We start from the raw sequence: 26,633 nt of genomic DNA, 5'->3' as shown, positions 1-26,633 counted from the left end.
CAGACCAGCTGTCTGGCTAATATTTAAAAGGCTTGCACTTCTGTACAGTGATACAACATACATGTTGTGACAACTTCACCACACAACGAAGAAACATCAACCCATGATCTCGCTATAACGTGCTTAAATGTTCTGTTGGCTACATTGTGTGTTTGCTTGGTATTAGCATGACTATATGAATCTCGCTCAAAATAATAGGATCTTACCTAGCTAACCTTTATGAAACCCTGTAAGCACAACTGATTAGTTTATTAAGGTCAGATTTGACACTTTAATTGCCGTTTTTGTCAGCAACGTAAACAGGTGCGGTGACACGGCTGACGGGTGCAGAGGATTATGGGAAATGGAGTCCAGGCAGTGAGCACAGGCAGGGATGTGACAGGAGGTCTCTTCAGATCTTTTAAATAACTAATGACGCTCCTCTTCAGTTCACCCCACTGATTTTCTACAGGATTCAGGTCAGGAACTGGCATGGCTGTGGCAGAACTACATTTCTTTTTTTGTATTAAATTGAATGTGTGTTGGACTAGTGTGCTCATCGAAGCCATTTCTAGCCGACGAAGTCAGATTTTGTTGTTTCATCTGTTGGTATTGGGGATAGAACTGATCATGCCATGTATCTGAACACGATTTCCAGGACTTCTGGCAAAACCAATTGGTCCACAACAATATGTTTCTCATGCTTCGGTGGACGTCATTAGCATGTGTGTGTCTGTGTGCAAATGAGTCAAACACACCTGAACACACATCATTACACACTCTGGCTGTGTTTGGACACATGACAGGATCTGTTGGATTTTGTTGTCAATAATTCTAATAATTTAATAATCAGTTTTACTGATTGCACATAGGTGATTTGTGTCCATCGTGTATGTTTCGTTATACAAAATGATTCAATAATTTACTATTTATTCATTATTTAATAAATAAACAATTGAATAACATGACAAAAGACCAGAATAAGGACAATATTTAAATGTAGTGATTTGTCAAGAAAAATAAACAGATAACTTTAAATGAAAGCTAGCAAGTGAAAAATGTACAGTAAGACTATATCATTATAAAGCCCATGTAAGGTACAGTGAGTTTACATCATGTTGGTGAATCTGATGATTCTACAAACATGAGAAATGTATATAGTGTCATGTAATTTTATCACTTATCCAATGTTACAAAAAAGTAAGTAAATGCACTATTTTGCTGTAAAGATTCTAAAGTAAATCCAGAAAATTATTTTCTTTACAGAACAGGTTTTAGGTCAATAAAAAAGTCAAGGCATATATTTACAAATACAGAAAGCATTACACATTCAGGGAGCATAAAACTTACATCTAATAATAATATAATGCCTGTGTGTAAGAAACTCATTCTGATATTGGACTATAACAAACTTTAGATATTGCAGTTATTGTTTGGTACGTCAATTGCTACATTAACGGCTTAATAATCACAACATTAAATATGTCACAACCTGAATAAAGTACAATCTGAAACTGTTTAGACTGCTCGTATTGAATGTTTGAATTGTTAGTACAAACAACTAAGGATATCAATGAAACATGTAAATTAGTGAGATTTATTATAAAAGAATAGCAACCCTACAAACAACTAAATGAGTTTGTGTCCGATACAGCAAAAAAAATGTTGCCTGGCTAAACAAAACCTTTTTGTGTACGTGTGTGTATACTGATATACTGGTCTGGACTGGTGTCTGTGTATACTGATATACTGGTCTGGACCTATGCAGGCATTTTGGTCAATTTCTCCAGAGAACTCTAGAACAAGAGAGGAGGGCTTTCCAAATAAATAATTTCTGTTCATTTCAGGTGGAGGAATTGTGTGCGACAGCATCTTCGCCCTGGTTTGTGGCCCGATGACATCACTGAGGCGCCCCCCCTCTTCTCCTCTGCTCCAGTCTCTGCAGCCCCTCCTCTCGCCCCAGTGCATGCTGGGTACCGGCTCTGTGCGCTGCCTCAGTTGCTGTTATATCAATCTGAGCGTATTTACTGGAGCTTCTTCCTGCACACAATGGAATCAACAATTAAACAGTACAAAAGTACAAAACCCACATGAGACTCTTTCATGACTCGTTCAACACATGAAACGTGCTAAGAGATTGCCACCTACTGGCAGAAATGGTTAATGTGGAATATTTTTTTGTGAACCGACTGTCACTATCCTGTAAAATAAAGGCTCACACCTCTGATGGAGGCGCTGGACTCCTGAAGCTCTACTTCCATGTAATTCAGCTGTTTTTTGGACATGGGGCTGATGGGAATATTCACATATGTTACTAGATCTCCCCTCGCCAAACCATCCACAGGAAATGCAAACAGTCCACCTTAAAGACATGGATGACACATACTTGTACGATATTAAACACAGAACAGGTCCTCCATGAGACATGCCTTAACATTTTAATTCTATTTCATTCAGTAAAGAAACTATTATTACATCATCAAAATACTTGCACTTTGTTATATGGTAAGATGACATGATTCTGATAAAGATGTAAACAGAGACTGATTGTGTTTAGTTTACTTTAAAGAAACCATTGATCAAAGCCTTTAATTAGTTATAAATGGCTCGCAGCTCTTTTCAAGACATGAACACAAGAAACACCACAGATGTGTTGACAGGTTGTGTCAGCTGGAAATGACCGCGTGTCTCTTTTTAAGTTTTTGTGAAAAAAGACATTTTTTGGCTAATTATACATCTGCAGCTACAGAAGATTTCTGGAGGATTTACTGCGTTGTATTTAATTTGATATAATTGTTCTACCTTTTTTTGGTTAAAATGATGAAGATGAGAGAGAAAGGAAGGAGATGCATGATGAGTGTTATTTTTAAATAAATATTTTTATACATGTATTTTTTTGTCCTGTTGGATGCTAAAAATGTGGTATCCAAATTGCCTTGTGAGTGGAAGTTGTGTAACAGATTTGTTTACCATGGTAAAGAGCTCAGCATTTTATTCAACCTGAAAGCACTTAAGGTCTTTGCACATACAGTCCAAAATTTTCGTATGCGTTTTTTCGTATTTGGCGCTCCTTTGTAAGGTGTCTAAATGCCTCTCAAAATGCTTGCTATGGATGCGAAAAACACATTTTTTTATGACGGACGAAAATATCGAAAGCAAGTTTGTGAATATGATTGACACAATGTGAGGTTGTATTTATTTTTTAACGTGCGGAAATTTCGGACTCCATGTGCAACGGCTTTTACACCTTGAACCATCACAGAACCTGGGCTTTTTTTTAACAAATGTGAATTGGTTGATTTGTGTATGCTCTTTGTTTTGTTTAAAGTATTCAGGCTGTGCATAGACATAATGACATTTATACTTTACAAACTGTGCATTCCATCCCCCTCACCCTACCCCTAAATCTAACCCTCATAGACACCTTTATGCTTTTTTACATTTTCAAACATGCATCATTTAGTATGTTTAATAATCAACTTCCCTCTTGTGGTCCCCACAATGACACACAAACATGAACAGACACTTTATTGTCCCAAGCCAATTAATATCATAGTCCAACCGAACTAGAACTGGGGCTGCTCGGTTTTTTTCTGTGACAAAATGATAATTATTTTCAGAAATAGATATGCGATACAAACAAGGTGACTGAACTGACCTTCTGTGAGATGTTGAGAGTCGAGATGTGATCCACCACAACCTCTCATGAGCTCATACCTGCTCTTCTCTGACTGAGCATGAGAGACAGAGAGACAGCGTGTCAGAAAGAGTCATAGCTATAGAAAAACACACCTTACGCAGTCTAATTCCATTTTAAATGTTCAAACCAGTTTAATCTGTAACGTGTCTGTACAGGTACAGGTTTCAGTCATTAAGTATAGAGAGAAAAGGCGTTGTTTGTGGTTTACAAATACGGTTTTTATCTCCTCTATATAGTACAATAATGATGAGATCAGTTTTGTTCTGTTCACTGTCATTTAAAACCAATTTCATCTTTACCTCCGACACTCGACTCTCCATGATTTCATATGTTGAATCAGATCTTCCTTTCTCTGCCCTCTTATCTGCACAAAAATAACCACAGCTCAACATCCCAAACACAGATGCACAATATATCAGTGAACAGATCAGCTAGAACTGGGTTTAAATGTTGTTTTCATGTTTTATGATTTAAATGACCTGATTTTCAGTCAGTAATGCCACTGTAAAAATCCAGTGAAACTGCACTTTAAATTTTATTAATTATAATTATAGTTAATTAAGTTTTAATTCAATACTTTTATGGTTTGTATTAATTATTATTTCTTATTTAAATGTATTGAGAAATTAAATATTAAGTATTATCGATTTATTATTGTTACAATTATTACGCAAAGTGCTGTGGAGCATTTCACTGAATGAAAAGCAGGAAATAAGAGTCCAGCATAGATGGAAAGTCCTTCAGGGGTGCGACCTCAAGGACTAGTCGATAAAACGCCAAAAGTGTGAAGCTTCTTCAAAAGGACAACAGCAGAAAAGTCAAAGAATCGAGAGGAACAAAGAGTGGGAGGAGGAGAAAACTATAGAGGAGCACAGAGGAAAAAAGCTCTTCAAAGAAAAAGTCAGGAGACATTTTGGTATTAGACATCCGGGATGAAAAGTTTACACAGTCGTTCTCTTACCTTCTTCACATGTTTGTTGCAGTGATACACTGAGATGTCCAGTTGAGAAACAGATGGATTCTGAGATGTTTGAGTGGCTTCTCCACAGAAATTGACTCTGGTCACACTCTTGACGCCTAGTTGGAGGGGTTGGTTTGGGAAGATGGCATTTGTTCTCTCCTCTTCTGCAGTGGAGGCAATTCTCATAGAGGAGAGTGTGTGCGCTGTGAGCAGGACGTTTGGACTCAAAGACTACAGGGACCAAAGACGATGACATGGGCTCATAAACGCTACCGTTCACTGAGCGCCGGTCAGCGGGACTGTAGTGTGCCAGAAGATCGGACGGACAAGAGACATTTCCATCAGATCTTCTCTCCTCATTGCTCTGTGGGCGCTCAGATGAGGGCTTCCATGAGTTGTGGATAGTCCATGACGCACAAGGTTTTCTGATATCTTCTGACTCCTGATTGGTGGGTTGAGCAGTAGTGGGTGGTGCTGTTTGTTTACCTGCTGAGGTAACACCTGAGGCTCTGAGAGTGTTGGTACTTACCTGATACATTTGTTCTGCTAATCACAAAGGAAGATATTTGGAAGAATGTCAGTCACCGAGCAGATCTCATCCCTCATTTACTGCCATAGCAGGAAATCCTATGGGAATCAATGGAGGACGAGATCTGCTTGGTGACTGACATTCTTCCAAATATCTTCCTTTGTGTTTAGCAGAACAAAGAAATGTATACAGGTTTGGAACAATCTGAGGGTGAGTAAATGATGACAGAATTGTCATTTTTGGGTGAACTATCCCTTTAATGTGCATATGGTATATGAAGACCAAGTAAACTACTAAAAATGCAAAAAACAGTGTAAATATGTTTTGCTTCTACCCTAGTGAGCTGTCTACCTAGTATGAATTTCATGACAACCGGCGTACAGGTACATCTGACAAAAGCTTTTGCATATATTATGCAGCAAAATTGCACCGTGTTTTGGCAACATTGCATACATTCTTCGGCATGCATTTTTGAAAATTTGATTGCAAATACAGTATGTTTCATATGACATAAAAAATGTCTCTTATTTAAATCAAGTCACTATATGGTTAGCTGTCTATGTAAAAATGAAACTTTATAACAGCTCACTAGGTTGTCACAGAGCTGTACACAGTTGGATGAATCTTACCTGGCACAAGAGGCGGTGAAGTCATTCCAGGCAGACGTGTCCCCTGTTCAAAAAATACAGATTCACTGACATAATACTGTAAAACCACTGCATTACAATCACACTGTACGCAGGTGACGCTTTTTGTTATTACAGTAATTCTGAAACCCCTCATTACTCAAGTTTGGGCTAGAGACGAAAATGGGTTCAGCCCCTCCAAGCGTTTTATCCATCATAAATGTTTTCTTGAGCAAGACACTCAGTTACACCAGAGGTTGTAATACTGTAAATTACAGGAACATTCCTGATTTAATACAACTTTAGTTTGACTTTCTGTTAATTATTAAGCAGTCTCTCTAATATTTAAATAAATGTGTTGAAGTTTGTTAATATTTAGTTTTGTAAAAACAACACAATGTAATGTATTTTACTTTACATTAGACACATAATACGGTCCTGGCATAAAGTTGAAGTTATGATATGATAAAAAACGATGCCCTAGTATACCACCTGAAGGCAAAATGCATATTTCCCTATAGACAGTCATTCAGAAGTAGCGGTGTATAATGATGAAAACATTTTTAGTAAGATAAAAATAAAATTAAACGTCATGCTTTTGAGAAGAAATTATTAATTAACACAGCTTTCTCAATGCATAGTTCACCCAAAAATGAAAATTCTGTCATTGTTTACTCACCCTTATGTAATTCCATGCCTTTATAAATTTATTCCAATGAACACAGAGAAAGATATTTGGAAGAATGTTAGTCATTTTCAGTTCCGGGACATCATTGACTGCCATAGTAGGAAGAATTAAATGGTAGTCAAAGGTGCCCGAGAACTCTTTGTTTTCCTAAATTCTTCCAAATATCTCATGATGTGTTCAACAGAACAAAAAAATACAATATTTTGTCTCTACTATGGTAGTGGATGATGTCCCAGACCTGAAAATTGTTAACATTCTTCCAAATATCTGTGTTCATTGGAACAAATACATTTATACACAGTAAATATGACAGATTTTCCATTTTTGGAGGAACTATCCCTTTAAGCATTCATGGATTCACTGGACTTTTTCTAGTGTCCGTACAATTTAAGTCAGCAGGGGGCAGCAAACAGCCTCTTACTGTACAGTGTCTGATCAAAGACCGAAAAACCCCCACTAATCTTCCTTTAAACTGTCTGGAATAAACTCTTTTATTTTGTAAACACAGAGCTGCTGATTTAAGTGATTCATTCTAAAATAAATGCATTGTCATTCCCATAACTTGTGTAAACAGAATGTTTTCTTGGATGATTTTATGTGTTGAGTGTGTGCTGACAGATTACACGTTCGGAATAAGTGTTAAACCTAAACATAAAATTAACAAACGCTTCCTTACACATAATTTCCTAAACAGAGTCTTACTATAGTGCTTTCCATACATTCAACTAGGAAAGTATTTCTAAATTACACACTAGAAGTATAAACTATGTGTGTGTTTACCTTAAGTCCTCCACAGGAAGGGCATGTAGTGAAGAGTGATTTAAGACCGGCAGCAGGATGTGAACGATTTGTACAGTCACCACAGTGCTTACTACAAGATGATCCTTTAGGCCCCTCCTCTTTCCTCAGCCCCTCCCCTCTATCGATCTCCAGTGTCTCTTCAGTCCTGGGATAACGTATCAGGGCTGGGCCTGAATCTGATTGCCTGGGACATTCGGAACAGTCTTTTGATTGACAGCTGATCGGCAGCTCAGTCTGTCCACTGTCAGTAAGTGCAGTACCCTCTGTAGATCTACTCCTGTCTCCGGAGGACTCAGATGTCCTGGTGTTCTCCAGTAGTCTGCGGGGAGTGTCGTACAGGTAACGCAGAGACGAGGGCACCTGGTACTCCTGGGCAGGACACGGTGGGCAGGAGCACAAGTGTTTCTCCAGGTAAGCAGGTGGTGGAAGATTGAGCAGCATGCCGTACTCATCCCCTGGACCAGCCGCATCCAGACTGCCAATGTAAGAGGAGAAACTTCCAGTGTAGGAAGAATGGCTTCCCGTGGCAATGCCGCTGTCGGATGAGTTTTGTCTTCCGGTGTCCTTCAGCTTCCGTGAGTGGACAGGATCCACAGGAACCCTGAGATCATGGTTGAACCTCTCAGATGGTTTGTCATCCCCCTGAGATGCTGTTTTTGGTGCCAGTGGGTGAGATGTTTCAGATGAGTTAGGCAAGATAGATTCAGTCCACAGTGCTGGGCGACTGCTACCGCTACAATCTGATTGGCTGGTGTCTGATGACCCGGATATGCTGCAGGCGTCTCCCGTCATCGAAGACCCAACACTGGAAGCTTCCAGAACAAAAAAGAAACAAGTTTAATTTCTTTCAGATTGCACACAACTAGCAGGTGGGACACTATAACGCCAACACAATTGTTATTCGTATGTAGGCCTATTTCACGAGGTGGCTGCCAATTTTCTTGGTATGTTTTAGTATTATCTGTTTTCGTGCCAGTACAACACAATCTCAATTCGCAATTCGTAACATTTTTAGGAGGTGGCTTATTCATATGAATTCGTAATGAATATCTTATTTTGATAAAGCCATCATTCGAAATACAAACAAATAAAATTTTACATATTTTATTTTGTTAAGAAAATACAAGCGCTGTTTTTTTAAAAGTGCGCATGCGCATGAATTTACGTGCACTAGGACCCTGGGGAATCCCTGGGCAGAGTGACGTAGGAGGAAACTTATGAATTAATGAAATATTGTGAAATAAAACAACAGATAACAAAATAGGATAACTAAAGTCGCCGTTAAATGCAACGCATGTTATTTACAGCAAGAATTTGACATTAATTCGATCTGAACGTATTTATTAGTAGACGTCATTACTCCACCACCTGTATGGCGTCATCAACTAGATTGCTGAACCAACTTGGTTCAAACGATTGATCTCCGACAGAGTTACTAAGGTTTCGGGGAAACAGTCATAACTACATCGTTAATTTCCCCAATGATCATCGTATTATGGTGGTCAACCAGCGAGTTATGTCATTGTTAGGGGAACGCACCGCTGACCAAGACTAACTATAAATTAGGGCTGCACATTGGGCTGTTTTTTATTTTTTTAATAATATAATCTGCGATATATATTGTGATCTTTATACAACATAAATATAATAAAAACTATAATAAAAAGCTAAAAATTCTGTACATTTTGCATGTTGTATTAGCCTATCATCGCTCTCCATCCGAAACCTCTTATCTCCATATTTTGTGATTTTCTTTTTTTTTCCATAAATGATTATTATTACTGTTTATTTTGTCACTGGGTTTTGCAAACATCTAACCGCTTGTCAACTTTGACAATATAGTATTTCCTAAAAAAACTGTGAATTTGGAAATACAAGGTTTCAGAAGGACAAGAATGATATATAATGTTTAGAATAACACAAACATAAAATGTACTCTAACTAGAGCTGCCAAGCATTTACATTTTTTATAATCGTATTAATTAATTCACTCAAAATAATTAATTCACTCAAAAAACGTATGTAATTAGAAATGAAACAATGCTGTGTGTTGCTCAGAGATGAGCAACAGTTCCCCTGAGACTGTATGGGTAATTTTTCAGTTGAATAATTAGGAAAACAGACAATATAGTGTCTAAAATATAACACAATATTATTGTTTTTTTTATTCAACTGTTGTTTAAAATCAACATAACATGTGCACTACTTAAATTGTTTCACCATAATGCAATAAGTAAGGGATAATGTACAGGCAGCCGGTTGTTATCGCAGAAATAAGCCCCGACAGTTTGATCAGGACAGAGGGTCTTGTATCACACTGAAGGGGCTTATTTCCACTTGAGAAAAAAAACTTGTCACATGAGAAAAAAACTGGACATGAAATGTGAAATTGAAATATTTTACTAGCTCATTTTTACCGAATGCAGACCTTCCGTGAGGAAAAGCCCTTTCGGTTTAAGCTAAGAAACTACGTTCTAATATCACAAACAGACAATTTGGTTTAATCACTTGTAAATATAATGTCATATGTTATTACATGTAAAACACATATTCATATTTAATTTGTCAAAAAAAAAAACGGTCAAAATGATTTGCTGCATCCAGATTACCGTGTGTTATTAGTTTTGAGAAGTTGTTATCTGGGAATAACGAACCTGCAAATGTCGCGACTGGCCAATCAGAATCAAGCATTCCAACGAGCGGTGTAATATTTATAATTAATGCGTTAAATTCACAATTCACTAATTCAAACTTAACGAAAAGTTAGAGTGATGTTGACTGGGCTGGGAGACATGTACCTGTGGAGTGAGACAGTAGACTGAGCCTCTTCTCCAGCTCCTCTGCTTCATGGTTCAGTCTGTCCTGAACTGAAACAGGACTGATATCGCAATCTGACACAAAGATATTTTTTTTACTGAGACAAAGGGAGACAGTTTGTATTTTGCCATTGACTGTATACAGGCTTATTGTTAACACTGTGTGTAAGTTCAGGGGACGTGTGCAGAGACACATGAGAGGGGGTCACATCAGAACCCCAGTGTTTGTCTAGCACCTAAAGTGCTATTAATAAATCCAGACACGTGGATGGGACGGCACAGTGCCAGGGGAGGGTGAGGTGCTGTCCACTGCCGATCAAACAAACAACAAAACAAACATTCCAAATGGACACAACAAACACGGACAACCTTTGTAACGAAATCGTGACTTTATATGAAACATCAGGCGGCCTGGATATTTTCCTTCAGCTTTAAGTCTTACAGCAAAGGCCACACCTGCTACTGCCTGAGGACGGCTTTGCTTACAGTACAGTACTAAGGCCTCAGATGAGGTCAGAGCGTTCTGCGAGTGATCAAGAGCTCTGCGTGTATGACCCGTCCCTTTAACCCCAGATATCCCTCCTCACGCTCAGGTTCTGATTGGCTGGGGCGATACGTGTGTAAATTAAAAAAAGTATGTTACTCTTAAATGTCACAGTGAAAATCATATAACAGGACAGAACAAACTGAAGGTCAAGGATGAGTTTGCTGGACATTCAGTATAAAGGTCGTATATTGTTATATTTTTGCATGGATAGCGATTTTTACTTCTTTAGCTACAGAGATAAAACATTGGACATAAATGATCTGCTAAAAGAGATGCAGCACGAAAATTGACGTCAGCACACATCACAGCAGTGACAGGACTGACCTGGAAGCAGTGGCTTCAGTCCAAACGGGCCTCTGGATGGGGAAATTCCACGAACAATGCAGTCAAACAGAAAACTGATCTGCTCACCCTCGGAACAAGCCAGGAGGAACACGCCAGCCCCTGCAAACCAACACACAGAGATGATGGAGGAATATGAGGAAAAGTTACACATGCATCAACTCACCTGATCTGCAGTTTCGCATGAAAATACTGAAGGTCTGTTAACACTATTTGCTCAACCAAAGCATTATGCATTGCACGGCTTAGAATGCTACAGTAAATTACGTTTTGTAGGCTTTTCTGTATTTTTCTGTGTCTTTGGTGTGTTATAAGTTGCCCATGCATGTATTAGACACGTAAAATTGCAAAAATTAAAGTGATGGAACAAAAGATGCAGCGAATGCTCACCCAGACCTGCCTGAAACGCCTCGTGTAACCACACCCCCACAAATCTAAGTCATTTCGTGGTATGACTTGACTAAGACCGCCCAAATCTATACGCAAGTAAGGTGGGCACACTTGTAAATCAGCCATGTCGTGGAGACGCTGTGTGTTTCAGCTTGTGTATTTGCAGCCTGTAAGTATATTTTCATTGTAAAAGACTTTGTTGCGGACTAACGCGAGTTGAGTTTGTCATGTGTTTGTAGCGCATGTTGTTTCTTTGTGTGATCTGCAAATGCAGACACGCGCGCAACATTAGAAAAGACAACATATGTGTAACCGGGTTGTATTAGAATTAAAAAAAAAAACTAAGAGGTAGTTTCCCTTTAAGACCGCGGCCGCTGTAAATGACGTAATCGGAGTGCGATACCGGAAGAGAGACCTCGTGTAGTACATGAGGGACGAGCGCAGTGCATGAGAGAGGATTTCAAGCCGTTAATGTCATCAAAGGTAAAATTCATGTTTCTTATGAGTCGATGAAGAGATTTACGTTTTACCTGATGTAACAGAATGTTGTCATTCAGGGGTGTCCAATGTCGGTCCTGGAGGGCCACTGTCCTGCTGAGTTTAGCTCCAACTTGGCTCAACACACCTGTTTGGAAGTTTCTAGTCTGCTTTGTGAGACCTTGTTTAGCTGTTCAGGTGTGTTTGATTAGGGTTGAAGCTAAACTTTGCAGGACACCGGCCCTCGAGGACTGACTTTGGACACCCCTGTTGTCATTTCATCCTGAGTATGTAATACATGTATTTTGTTGGATAGGATATGGAATGATCTGTGTTGCATGTCGTTAAACGTGGCGAATGTGATGGTTTCTTGGTAAAATAGAATTCGGTAAGCTTCAGATGTAATATGAATGTGTATGATGTCTGTGAATATCCTGTGTATGTGATATTTGATAATGTGTTTGTTTACCTGAGAAAAATACTGATTTGAGGTCTGTGCTTATGTGTAGGGTGCCATTACCGTGTTTTTTTACTCTGAAGTGTGGTATTTCACCATAAAGTGTGTCCTAAACTCAGTGCAAATTTTGAAAAATTTCCGTCTTTCAGTTGTGAGAATCGGCTAAAAGCTTTATTTGACAGTAATACGCCATTAAAGAAAACCCGGTTGGACAACGCGGGTAGTGTCATATCTTTTGTTGTATTCTTTTGAAACTGAAAACTGTTTTATGTTTTGTTACAAGAATTTGATATTGATCTCTTGAAGGAGTCACTATAACTAACTTCAAGTATTGCATTGAGGTAATGCAACGCAAATACATCAAAACCTTATAACCGTGCGTTAGTTGCAATTTGTTATCTGGCAACAAAACTTGGTACCAGGAGTGGGGTTTCGCTGATTTATTGGGATCGCCAGGGATAATTGAATGTTAGTGACACACGGGGTGTAAAACAAACACGGTGGTGGTGAAGAGGAGCCTCTGCGTTGGTAACTCCAGTGACAGCCGGACGGAGTGTTCGACGACTGGCAATGTGACCTGGGACGGGGAACGTGAAGGAGCAGGCGGAGTGGTGGCATCTGTGTACCGTGGATTTCGGAAGCCAGCACTAATTCTGAAGTAGGCACGAACTGTCTCTGTAGGTTGCCACGTGAAAGACTTTGGCTTGCAACATGTTTAACCAATCTGAGGGGGAAGAGGACGACCTTCGTCAGAAGTTAAGAGAATTGAATCGAAAGCACGACAAAGCAATGGCTGAACTTGAGTCTTTAAAGGGGGGACTTAATAAGACTTATGTATATGTACCCCAAGAGCGTCACATCAGCCCATTCACAGGGGACATTGACAAAGATGGGAGAACCGTAAGTGAATTCATAGAAGAGGTTGCGCGTGCTTTAAGAGCCCAAAACTTTACACCCAATGATGAATTTGATTATGTTATGTCATTGTTGCGGGGTGCTGCTTTAGAAGAGGTTCGACTGAGAAGTGATGTAGACACCGATACAGCCACCGATATACTCACTTATCTTCAAGAGGCTTTTACTGACAAGCGCAGCATTGCCCTACTCCTCCAGGAGTTTTATAGTCGTAAACAGAAAGAGGGGGAGGATGTTATCAAGCGTTCACCAGAGGCGGTAGGGGATGAAAAGATAATGTTGATAGATCAGATTGTAGATAGGCAGTTGTGGCCTAATGGTTAGAGAGTCGGACTCATGACCAGAAGGTTGCCGGTTCGATTCCCAGGGCCGGCGGGTAACAACTGAGGTGCCCTTGAGCAAGGCACCTTATCCCTACTTGCTCCCCGGGCGCTGTAGTGATAGCTGCCCACTGCTCCGGGGGTACGTGTGTTCACTACTCTCTGGATGGGTTAAATGCAGAGGTCACATTTCGTTGCCTTGTACTTGTACATGTGCAATGACAATAAATTGAATCCAAATCCAAATCCGAGACCCTGCACTCAGACGAGAACTTAGGCGGTATGTTAGGGACAAGTCTGAGTCCTGTATGGTAGATGTAAGGGAGGAAGCTTATCTCTGGGGCTGGGAGGAGCAGTCTGGGAGGGCTCGAGCCACTAAAAGCCGAGGGGGTGCTTATGGTTCCTACAGTGAAAGCGCACATTGTGCAGAAATGACAGCTGTGAACCCCAACCCAGTCACTTTATCCAAAGTCATGGATCCTTGAGCTAGTAATATGGATCCTTGAGTAGTAATCCTTGAGCTGACCCAAGCCGTTAAAGGCTTAATGGCACAACAGCAAGAGACCGCGGGCTTCCGGGCCAATAGCATGCGAACTCCATTGCGATTCACCGAAGATGGCAAACCCATCTGTCTGAAGTGTCAAGAAGTGGGGCATATTGCTAGAAACTGTCCTCAGAAACGTAGTCCCAGAAGTCCCGTACTCCAGTCTGAGGAGTCGGGAAATGGAGCGCCCCGGTTGTTGTGAGTCGCGCAATCCAGGGGCAACCTGTAGACTCAACCCATGAAGAACTGCTGAAAAGGGCAGTAGGGACATGCCCTCAAGTAGAAATTAAAGTTCTCGGTGTGAATGTATCTTGTCTTTTGGACACAGGCAGCCAAGTCAGTACCATCGCTGAAAGTTTCTTCAGGCAACATCTGGGGGGTGATGATGAAGACATGCTTGCGACTGCTGGATGGCTCAAGCTTACTGCCGCCAATGGGCTGGACATCCCGTATTTGGGATATCTGGAGCTAGGAGTAGAGACGATGGGAAGAACCATTCCAGATTGCGGTTTCTTGGTGGTAAAGGATCCTCCTCGTGCTTCCCACCCTGTTTCCTGTATTGTGGGGATGAACATCATCAGTCGATGTCGGCAAATGGTGCAGTCCGAGTTTGAGGATCAATTGGAAGGTACCCTAGAGACTGATTGGAGGAATGTGTTCCAACAGGTTCAGACCTTTGATGTTCACAAGTGTCGAGTGGCCCGTATCGCAGGGAGGAGAATGTTCCATGTTCCAGCTGGTTCCATAACTACAGTAATGGCCAAAGGCTGGTCAGTGAGTGCAAAAGACGGACGCCAGTGGCTGATAGAGCCAACGCATCATGGGCTACCTGAAGGTGTGCTAGTTATGCCGACAGTGGTAAGTTCTGAACATCCCGAAGGTCCAGTACAAGTGTTTAACCTGTCTAATGAAGATGTGTGGGTGCACCCCAGGACTCGAATAGTTGTGCTGTCTCCCGTGAAGTTGGTGGATAATGACCCAGGACATGAGGTAATGTTTCAACGCATATCTTCAAATGCTGAAGAGATCTACATGGGTGTTGAATTATTGTCAAAGAAAGAGCAGCAATCCAACTTGATATCCCAGATGGATATTGGAGGCACGAAGGAGCAGCAAGTTGAGCTGAAAGCCTTACTGGCCGAGTTTGTGCATGTGTTTGCCCTAGGTGACGACGACCTGGGTTTCACAGACCGAGTACAACATGAGATCAACCTGGTGGATGATGTGCCTATTAACCTGCCATATCGCCGGATTCCGCCAAACCAGTACAAAGAGGGTAAGGAGCATATAGCACAGCTGTTAAGAAAAGGTGTCATCCAGGAGAGTTCAAGTGCCTATGCGTCTCCAGTAATGCTTGTGGGGAAGGCCGACGGCAGTATTAGGTTGTGCAGTGATTACCGCAAGCTCAACCTGAAGACCAAGCGGGAGGCCTTTACTACACCATTCGGACTGTTTGAACATCTGAGAATGCCGATGGGAGTGTGCAATGGGCCGGCAACTTTCCAGCGATTGATGCAAACCACCATGAGCGATCTTACATTTCAGATTATGCTCGTATATCTGGACGACATCCTAGTGTTTTCTCGAACATTTTCTGAGCATCTGGAGAGGTTGCGGATTGTGTTCACTAGGTTGCAGGACACTGGACTTAAGGTCAAAGTGGATGTGTCACAAATGTCACTTCCTACAATCTACCCTGACCTTTCTGGGACACCAGGTATCCACTGAGGGCATAGCCACCGACCCCACTAAGATTTCGGCTGTGACACAGTGGCCGGTGCCAGCCACCCTGAAAGCGTTACGATCTTTCCTCGGTTTCTGCGGATATTATAGGCGATTTGTTCCGGGATTCTCAAAAGTTGCAGGGCCTCTGCATGACTTAGTCAACCAGTGTCTGAATGAAGGACCTCCTGCGAAGGTTAATCAGAAGGTAACCAGTGGATGGAGTCGTGAGTGTCAGGCCTCATTTCATGTTTTGAAGGAGAAACTGACCTGTGCACCCGTGCTCGGATTTGCTGATTTCTCGTCTCCTTTTCTTCTAGAGATTGATGCAAGCAACCAAGGCTTAGGGGCAGTGCTTCTGCAACAGCAAGAGGGAAAGAAAAGGGTTATCGCTTATGCCAGCCGAAGACTGCGAAACGCTGAGCGGAGCGACAAAAACTACAGCAGTATGAAGCTAGAGCTGCTGGGCCTCAAGTGGGCCGTAACAGAAAAATTCAGGAGTTATTTGCTGGGTTCCAAGTTTACCATCGCCACAGATAACAACCCACTGTGTCACCTCAACACTGCCAGGTTAGGAGCCCTAGAGCAAAGGTGGGTGGCGCAGCTAGTGGCCTTCGATTTCGACGTTCAATACCTACCTGGGCGGTGTAATCATGCCGCAGATGCATTGTCTAGGCAGCCCTTGGCAGGGGAGCCTGTGGTGGACCCCGAAGATGTGGAGTATGATGATTGCGTAACCATTTGTAACCTGATATGACGTGGGACTGCACTTGGTACGGAAGTGATTCAAGCTGGAGCAGAGAGGTGTGAAATTCGGCAGATGCGTGCTGAGACAAGTGGACTTACCAGTACTGAGACCCAAGGAAGCACTCCCGTTTGGCCTGGTTATTCTAAGGAGCAGTTGGTCGCGTTCCAGGGCCTTGGCCCAGTGCTGAAAGAATTCAGGATATTCTGGGATCAGAAACGTAAACCTGCAGGCATGGAAGTGAGAAACCTGTCGAAACCTGTACGATCTTTGTTGAAGCAGTGGAACCGACTCAGAGAGAAGGAGGGATTGTTGTATCGAGTAATTGAGGATGAGAGACATGGGCAGTGTTTTCAACTGTTGGTCCCCACCTATTTGAGAACCCAAGTGCTGGATAGTGTGCATGCTGGTATGGGACACCAGGGGATTGAGAGGACCCTACAATTGATGAAACCAAGATGTTACTGTGTGGGGATGTACGGGAATGTTGAGCAGTGGATTAAGAATTGCCAGCGATGTGTTCTCGCAAAGATGCCCCAGCCTAAAGTGTATCTGCCCATGAAGTCGTTTCTTGGTAGTCGGCCTCTGGAAGTGGTCGCAGTTGATTTCACACTGCTGGAAACAGCCACTGATGGAAGAGAAAACGTCTTGGTCATCACGGATGTATTCACCAAGTTCACACAAGCTTTCGCCACACGGGATCAAAAAGCTGACATCACAGCTAAAGTTCTTTTGAGGGAGTGGTTCATGAAGTTCGGAGTTCCTGAGCGCTTACATTCGGACCAGGGCCGTAACTTCGAGAGTGAGGTGATCGCCGAATTGTCCAAGCTGTATGGGGTCAAGAAAAGTCGCACCACACCCCATCATCTGACTGGGAACGCTCAGTGTGAGCGATTTAATCGCACTCTTCACAAGTTGCTTCGAACGCTTCCACCCGAATCGAAGAGAATCGCAGAGCTAGTCTATGCATACAACGTTACGCCGCATTCGACAACTGGATATTCTCCTTTCTTTCTGTTGTTTGGAGAGGACCCTCATCTGCCGGTGGATGCCTTAGTGGGAAGAGAATTGGGGACAACGCCCACTCATGACTGGTTATCTGTGCATCAAAGGCGACTGACAGAGGCTCATGAGCGTCCCAAAGTCTATGCTGAAAGGAAAGCAGCAGTGCGGATTGAAATTGCCCAAGAGAAGGTGTACTGTCCACCCATTGAGCTTGGCCAGATCGTATACCTGAGAAATCGGCCTCTGGGACAGAATAAAATCCAAGACGCCTGGCATTCAGCTCTGTATTGAGTGATCGAGATTCAAGGGACTACTCATACTGTGGAACCTGTGGAAGGAGGTCGCAGTAGAAGAGTGAATCGGGTTGATCTCCGACCCAGTGTGGATCCCCCTGCTCCCGTGGCTCCGACGAGAAATATCAAATCTACGAAGAGAGATGGAAAGTTGACCGGGGATGATGAAAATGAGAGTTTAGATGATGGAGTTGTGCTTGTGGAGTATACTGGCCCAAGTCTGGTCGAACCCCTTCCAAGGTCTGAAGTCGAGGCTGAACAGGAAAGGAGTGCTTCTACTGTGTCTGGTTGTGACCCTGGGGTTCCATCTGCAATTCAGTTTGGGGAAAGATCCAATAAGCGAAGCGAGGTCCAGGGCTCGCCTATACCGCGAAGGAGTACCAGATCTAATGTGGGGCAACATTCAAATCCAACCCATGAACCCAGATCAACCCTTAGTCAGAATGCTGTCTCCCAGATAATAGCCAATTTAGGAACAGTGTTTTTCAGGGAAACTGTTAAAGAGTTGAGAAATTCGGCGATCACCTCACTCTCGAATCAGCTAAAAGCTTTATTTGACAGTAATACGCCATTAAAGAAAACTATGGATGTATGTGGAAAATACAGCGTTTTTGAACCTTAAATCGTGTTTACACATTGCATTACATCTAAAACAAACCATAATATTCGTTTTAGCCGTGTCATATGACCCCTTTAAGATTTTCTTTTCAGGATTACATTTTTTGTCTCCACCAACGTTGCAACTTGTTACGGTACCAACCGCCTTTCTCAGGACACATACCGTAAAAGCTTACTGGTGTGTTTGTCCTAGAACAATCATAAATACACTGCTCGTCCAAAAAAAGTTGCACACTCTAATATTTCGTTGGACCGCCTTTAGCTTTGATTACTGCACGAATTCGTTTAGATAAGCTTCTGCATTGTCACAACATTTATTCCCGTTTAGACTTGCATTCATTTTGGCCAAGATCTTATATTGATGATGGGAAAGTTGGACGGCTGCGCAAAGTCTTTTCCAGCACATCCCAAAGATTCTCAATGGGTTTAAGGTCTGGACTCTGTGGTGGCCAATGCATGTGTGAAAATGATGTCTCATGCTCCCTTAACAACTCTTTCACAATTTGAGACCAATGAATCCTGGCATTGTCATCTTGGAATATGCTCGTGCCATCAGGGAAGAAAAAAATCCATTGATGGAATAACCTGGTCATTTAGTATATGAAGGTGGTCAGCTGACCTTATCTTTTGGGGCACATAACATTGCTGAACCTAGACCTGACCAACGGCAGCAACCCCAGATCATAGCATTGCCCAGTTGGTGACTTTTTTTGGACGGGCAGTGTATTGAGCTTATTTCAACCAATCAATCAAAAAGCCAGTAAAAAACCCACTGACTTCAGGGGGGTTGAACCGGAAGTGCCAAAATTCTAACTTTTCGTGAACAAAACTGTCATGACTGCAGCATGACTTTATTGACCTCCATGTAAAAAGTGTTGCAGATATTGTTTTAGATTTTTCTGGTATTGTAAAATGTGTCTGTTTTGCAGGTGGATAATGCTTCACCTGCTCTTTCTCAGAATCGTATAAAGTTTCATGAGGTGGAGGTCACTGAGCAGTCCCGTCCATCACTCCAGAAACAAGACCACACAGAAGCAGCTGACACTTCTGTCAGCTGTGACCACAAACACACACATGCACTCATATTTCACCAAAAGTAAACAGAAAGAGTTTTAATAGCAGTTAATTTAATAGCAGTTTTAATAAACTATTTTTGGAAATAATTCTATGCACACGGAACCGTGTTGTCAGCACAGTTACTTTTTCAACAGCGATGCCTACTGAGAAAGTGCACACTTTCTCAGTGTACCAAGTATGCCATTATTAACACAATAATTGACCTTGATTCATTACTCGAGATTACTGCACATATAGGCATTTCATTTTTGATGATTCATGACACGCTTTATGGTAATTATTTTGTTAACATATTTGTTAGTTATAACTCTTACTCACAGGAACCACAGCGGGTTCCTCCCTCGAACACGAACCCGCTGCTCACTGGGCCGTATCGCCGCAGCTCCAGTAGATTCCAGTGGCCGGTGATCACTGGCGGCTGATCTTTAGCGATCACCAGCAGATCGTTGCATAAATGGAGAGTGGCAGCGCCGCTTTCCAGTTTAGTGCCAGGCAGTACAGAAATGTTGAAACTGTGGACTGACAGAAAAAACAACAATCAGAGCATTTAATAATGGTCATATTTGACTCGTCTTTTATGAGAAAAGTAAGACAATATAAACAAAAATGTCAATGTACACGGTCATGTAATTTACAAAGTACGTTTATGCAAAACAAATTTACATTTGCAAAATACGATTCACAAATGCAAAACATAAAGATACAAAAGTGTCTACACGTTTTTATAATTATTGTGAGCTTGCATTTGCAAATAATCATCTGTGCTTCAGATCTGCATGATCTTATTGCTTTCTTGTTCATCAGAAGTGAATTTTCAATCATTCCAATGAAAATGCCTCAAAATTGTGTACTGTGGCCGACATACTGCATTAGAGGTAGTACTTCTTGTCTGTTAAAGAGCAGAACACATAAGGTGTTTTAAAGGTGCTGTGTGTAATTTTTAGCAGCATCAAGCGGTGAGGTTGCGAATTGCAACCAACTCCCCACCCCTCCCCTTCCCTTTCGAAGACCTACAGAGACCGAGAGAGGACTAAGATGTCATCACGTTTTTGCTTCTTTCCCGAAAGAGATAACGCATTTACAAAAGACGTTCTGTACACTGTATTCCCGAATAGTACAATCTACTCAATAAAAATGAGGTAACACTACTAAAAACTGAAATAGTTCCGTTAACTTAAAACTTTAAAGTGTCCCAGATAGCAAGCAACCAAATTTTTCGGTTCGAATCGGTTTCCTCAAAAAGTTGAAGTACACTCAACTTATCCGGGTTTACAGCAGGTGTCTGTTTAGGGCTACTTTAGAAACAACATGGCGACATTTCAACAGCATTCCATGCAAGGGGACTTCATTGTAAATACTTTTGCACTTTTAATCAATGAATGCAATTAATATAAGTCATAATAGCATAATAATTCAAAAAGTTTTAAAAGGATTATTGCAAATCAGACCTGTCATTTTTGATGTCAAGTCATGGGTGAGGTAAAACGAAATGACCGTTCATTTTTAAATGACGGGAGTGTGCGGCAGAGCGGAGAATGCACGTGTTAATGTGATTTCTGTATTCTGTATGTCACTGACGTTTACCAGTTTTGACTATTTTTACCATTAAAAAGTAACCAATAGATAACCATCAGGGAACGTTACTTTCTGGTTATTTTCTGGTTGCAAAAAATAACCAATAAATAACCATCAGGGAACGTTACTTTCTGGTTATTTTCTGGTTGCAAAAAATAACCAATAAATAACCATCAGGGAACGTTATTTTCTGGATATTTTTAAAAAACCAGCCTGCAATGTTCTGGGAACGTAATTTTCTGGTTGCAAAAAAAATAAAACCTGAAAAGAACGTTCTTAAAACGTTATTTTTTGGTTCCCAAAAAATAACCAAAAGGGAACCAAAAACTAACGTTAGGGGAACGTTCTGTGTTTGCTGGGACGTACTGTAAAATAAAGTGCAACCCAAATATCTGTGCAGAATGTATGTGAAGTAAACCTAAACAGGTAAAACTCTCCCACCTTCCCCGAGGCAGTAGCGAATTCGGAGGTCCCAGCTGTGTAGTGCCTCCCCACTGTCGAAACCGAGCACTGCAGTTCGTGTAATACAGAGGATTGAGAGGGTGAAAGAAACGCCATCACCGCAGACATGATCCTCCAGACCACAGATGTGCTCCAGCGTCACACTGCACCGCTCCTTCACACCACGCTCCTTATACACGTACAGCACCAAACAATCTGAAACAAACACACGATTATTATCACAGTATTTACAGCACTAGCCACTAACGCTAACCAAAACCTAACCTTAAGAAAACGTTTTTATTTATTTATATCCTTAATTCACGTTCCTGGTCTTCAGTCCATGTCATATGATAGTATGGGTAGTATAAAATACTGTTGGGTACTACATAATTAATTTCTATATTATAAATCAGAAACATTCACCTGCAGTCAGTTACACACAAAGGAAAAGAATTCTCACAAAACATAATTTACTTCTCTTTAAGTATGGAGTCAGATCTTCCAGTTAGCCTATACACGAAGTGTCAGAACACGACTCGTGTTACCGCGAAATGCAAACAAGTCAAGCCTCGGCCACACACACAAGTGTGAACAGCTGTGATGATAACATGACCAGAGATCTGTGTGCATCTCTGTGAATTCTGAAGACTCGTGCTCTCACTAAAACATATAGAGCAATATCACACACGCAAGAGTGACACACTCCTCCAATACAATCATGAGACGCATCAGCACTTCTGTCTTCCAATGTCTAAGTGAATGAGTGGACTGGAACTAACTATTGAATAACACAACAGGTTAAAGCACGGCTGTCTACATAACCTACAATTAAGGTGGACTCAAATAAGAAAGGCATACAAAAACGGTTAAGTTTTAAGAATAGAATAGAATTGGCCAAGTATTCCTAAGAAAACAAGGAACTTTCTTCTGCCAGTTTGAGGCGTTCCTACAGTGAACAAGACTAATACAGACATGATTACAGTTACACAAACATGGTTCTTCATACATAGAACTGTTGTTCTCTCAGTTGTTTGTTAAAGTGTGCAAATAATACAGAAAAGTACACACATAATGACACATTACTAGGCTAATGACAAAACAAAAGCATTGTGCAAAAATGTAAGCAGAATAGGAAAAGTGACATCATGCAGTTGGTGCAGTTATTGTCCAGATGTAAAGCACTTAAATGTCTTTAGGCTGAATGTTTAGGTTAAAAAGTGTGTGAGCTCACCAAAATTATGATAGGGCCTACTGTATTCAATTCTATATTTTAATTCTATTACAATTCTGCTATTTTCCACAGTAAAATGTTTGTGCCAATAAATATCAATGCACAGAAAATAATTTCGAATACTTCATCTATTCATCAGTCACAGACACCAGCAACACATTGAAAAGGATTAGCTAGAACAGACCTGCCACCGGCGAGGGTTTGCGCAGAACCAGCCAGCGGCTCCTCCACTGCAGAGAGAATCAAACCCAAAACATTTACTCCCGTTATTATCATCAGCATTTTCATCGTCATCTCACGCGCACACGCTGAAAGTGTCCGTACTTTTTTACCGTCTCTGATTTTACCGGCTCCCTCCACGATCACGGTGTCGCACATCTTCCCCGCATGACAGCTGCGCGCGTGCCCGCGCGGATCACTTTCAAAATAACTCAGGCACGCGTACGACACCCATGACGAACCACATGTCAGAGGTCAGTGGGCCAGAGGATAAATAATTACGTGAGGTCAAACAAAATTAACCTTTGCATAGTTTCGTTCATTTTTTTCAAATATTCAGACAAAATAATTGTGTAAAACTGTATGTTTCTAACACAACAAACTTGCATGTGTTACACTAACATAATATTTACAAAGTCCCCATGTTATAAAAAATTAACGTTTTTTTATAATTTAAATATGCTAGTCTATAGGGTATCTGTAAACTGGTGCCCCTAAACGCCAATAAAATTTGCATTTAGAATATAAGCATTCAAAATGTACAGTCGGCAAAAAAATCTAGAGCTTTTGTGACATCAACCTACATTTTAGCTTCTGCATATTTCTTGTCATACTGCTCTTTGTGTGTCATCAAGGTGAGTAGATTCTCACAAAATAGAAAATCTTTTATCCTACATTTCATAGAAGCTTACATGGTTTGTCAGAGATGCGGTCTGGTGTGTAAAAAACTGAATGCACGACCTGGGTTACCTGCCAAACTCATCCCAACCTGTTTCATAAAAACGTTATAAATTACAGCTATAACATGTCAGAGATCTGGCCCTCTCAGCTGAGCCAGGTTTCTCACAGTTTTTTTCTCCATATACATCCAAAATTATGCATGTGGCTGGTTAGAGCATTGCATTAATAGTGCAAAAGGTTGTGGGATTGACTCCCACTCTTAACCCAAATAGTTGACTTTACTAGAAATTTGCATGCACTCTTAACCATGATGAGTGTTGATGTCTAATTGTGTCAGCAACTTTTACTTAAATTTGATCATCTCTGTACTTTCATAATTGTGAACCAAAATTCAACATCAGTCCTAAATGGACCAAACCCCAATATTATTTAAATAAGCTTAACTTTACCACTGTCTGACATTCATCATAAAGAAAACTTTTCCAAGTTCAGCTTTTCAAAACACCTCTTTCCTTATCAATGTACAAGTGTTCTTATTAAAACACCATTGTAAACATTGAAAGAGTTGCCTAACTTGCCTTTAAAGAAAGAGTCAAGAGCCCAACTAAATCAAACACTGATCACAATAATGGTGATTTGTTGAAATTTCAACATTTTTTCAACATTAATTGCGGGTGAAAAGGTGATATTGATTCAATGCAATTAACATTGATTCAATGGTTGCTTGCTATCTGGATTATGGAAACTTGACTTGCCAACTTAAAATGATATGTAAATTCAACTAAACATGTTTAGTTTCGACCTGTGTAAAAACTAATATAGTTTAGTGCAACTGGTTTCCTCGCAAATTTCTAGTAAAGTCAACAATTTGGGTTAAGAGTGTACCAATACATAAATTTATACATTTTGTTTACTTGCCGTTCACTGATTTACTTGTATTCAACTGAAAAGATGTAGCAATTTTTACCACATGCCATGTAATACTGTTCATGTCATGGTATATAGAGCTGTAGATAAACAAACATCCAGTAAGTCTGGTCTGTCATTTACATTGAAATGCGAGCTGGATGGATACATCACAGTACTGTTTACCTGAGTAACGGTAACTACTGGTTATGAAGCACACTATGAGTGCATTACATGCACAAAATAATCTGTCAAAAATCAGCTTATAAAAGAAACCAGTTTTCACGTGTTTACATGCATAATAAACCGGCTATGCAGAAAACCGTGTTTATGGAAATTTGAAACTTGTCAGGTTCGTCAAAATCGATGGTCCACAGTTATTAAAAATGAAGCAGGAAATCGGTCAGAAGCTGTATTTTTATATCTCGTCTCATGTCAGCAGTACCCACAAATGTAAAAATTGTTTTTCTTTTAGCCAATTCTACATGAATTGCATGATTAGATGGCAGACTTTTATGCATTATTTTACTGTTACTTCCGTAACAGTAAGGGAAGGCATTGAACGGCGAGGTGGGAAGGCATTGAACGGCGCAAAATCACTTGGAGTGAGCTGTGGAGTATGGAAACAAACAGGTTAAGTTTTATCATAAGAGCTACATATGATGTGCTGCACCCCCCAACAAATCTGAATGTTTGGTGTGAACAGGATCCAGCCTGCCACCTATGTGCAGCAAACCTCAAACATATTCTTGTGGGTTGTAAGAAGAGCTTGACACAGGGGAGATACACATGGTGCCACACTCAAGCACTCGAGTACTCAAGTGCTTGGTTGCAGCAGTAGAGACCAAGAGAGTGGCAGCAAATGCCCAAAAAGGCCAAGGCTAACTCGCTAAAAAGGCAACCATGTTTTCAGGAGGAACAGAAACCGCGGACCAAGCCCTTAACCCCAGATTCAGATCTGCTGAGTATAGCCAGGGATTTGGAAATGCGAGTTGATTTAAACCACAGACTTACTTTCCCCTTGGAAATTGCAGCTGGACATGGTTCTGTGGTCCATCTTCAGTAGGACAGTCCTCATAGTTGAGTTGACCGTACTTTGGGAAGAGGCCATGAAGCATTTGAAAGAAAGAATCTCCGGTATGCCAACTTGGCAGCGGAGGCTGAAGATCAAGGATGGACAGCGAAAATGTTCCCGGTGGAAGTGGGCTGCAGGGGCTTTGTTTCCAATTCCACTACAAGGCTGCTTAAGGAAGTGGGGATCAGAGGACAGGCCCAACGGACGGTAGTCATAGAACTTGCCACTGTTGCTGAGAGAAGCAGCCACTGGCTGTGGTTGAAATGGAAGGATGCAATATGGGCTGCCAAGTGACCACGTAATAAAATGGTGTTGTGTGTTGTATTGTTATGCCATACGGGACCGGGGGCACTGAGCTTGCATTAACGGAGCCAGTGGGGCTATAACAGCCTTAGCCAACGGGTTGGCGCATGTGGTTGCGTTGATTTTTTGGTAATGTGCTGTAATGATATGCCATATGGAACCGGGGGCACTGAGCGCACATTAACGGAGCCAGTGGGGCTATAACAGCCTTAGCCTTAGGTTGGCACATATGGTTGCATTGATTTTGGTAATGTGTTGTAATGGAATGCCATATGGAACCGGGGGCACTGAGTGCACATTAACGGTGTGTGTAGTCATGGCCTAATGGTTAGAGAGTCGGACTCGTGACCAGAAGGTTGCCGGTTCGATTCTCAGGGCCGGTGGGTAATGACTGAGGTGCCTTTGAGCTGCAGTGATAGCTGCCCACTGCTTCTCACTACTCACTGGATGAGTTAAATGCAGAGGTCACCATAGCTGACAAATAGGTCACTCTCAGAGGACAGGTCCAGTGGAAGATAATCAAGCACTGGCCAGTGGTGCAGAAAGAAGAAGCCAATGGCTGTGGTTTAGGCGGATGGAAACAGCATGGGCTGCCAGATGACCTTGTAACAATGTGACACATGTGGCTGAAGTGCACAACTAATGAT

General features: G+C 41.3%; 1 protein-coding gene across 1 annotated transcript; it reads right to left on the bottom strand.

The window, feature by feature from the left end:
- Nucleotides 1-1,879: 1,879 nt before the first annotated feature.
- dok7a (docking protein 7a) lies at nt 1,880-23,226 on the bottom strand. Its single transcript, XM_057336964.1, has 13 exons — nt 23,127-23,226; nt 22,987-23,032; nt 21,569-21,784; nt 19,871-20,071; nt 10,972-11,091; nt 10,083-10,175; nt 7,264-8,096; nt 5,799-5,841; nt 4,641-5,126; nt 3,979-4,043; nt 3,638-3,710; nt 2,201-2,341; nt 1,880-2,019 (listed from the first exon to the last, which is right to left on the bottom strand). The coding sequence occupies exons 1-13, from the start codon at nt 23,178-23,180 to the stop codon at nt 1,880-1,882; spliced, it is 2,511 nt and encodes an 836-aa protein (XP_057192947.1). The 5' UTR covers nt 23,181-23,226.
- Nucleotides 23,227-26,633: the final 3,407 nt, after the last annotated feature.

The sequence above is a fragment of the Triplophysa rosa genome, linkage group LG1, assembly GCF_024868665.1.
Source record: "Triplophysa rosa linkage group LG1, Trosa_1v2, whole genome shotgun sequence".
In the NCBI taxonomy this organism is placed as follows: Eukaryota; Metazoa; Chordata; class Actinopteri; order Cypriniformes; family Nemacheilidae; genus Triplophysa; species Triplophysa rosa.
Note: the sequence above shows the minus strand (reverse complement) of the source record. Positions and strands in the feature narration are given on the sequence as shown.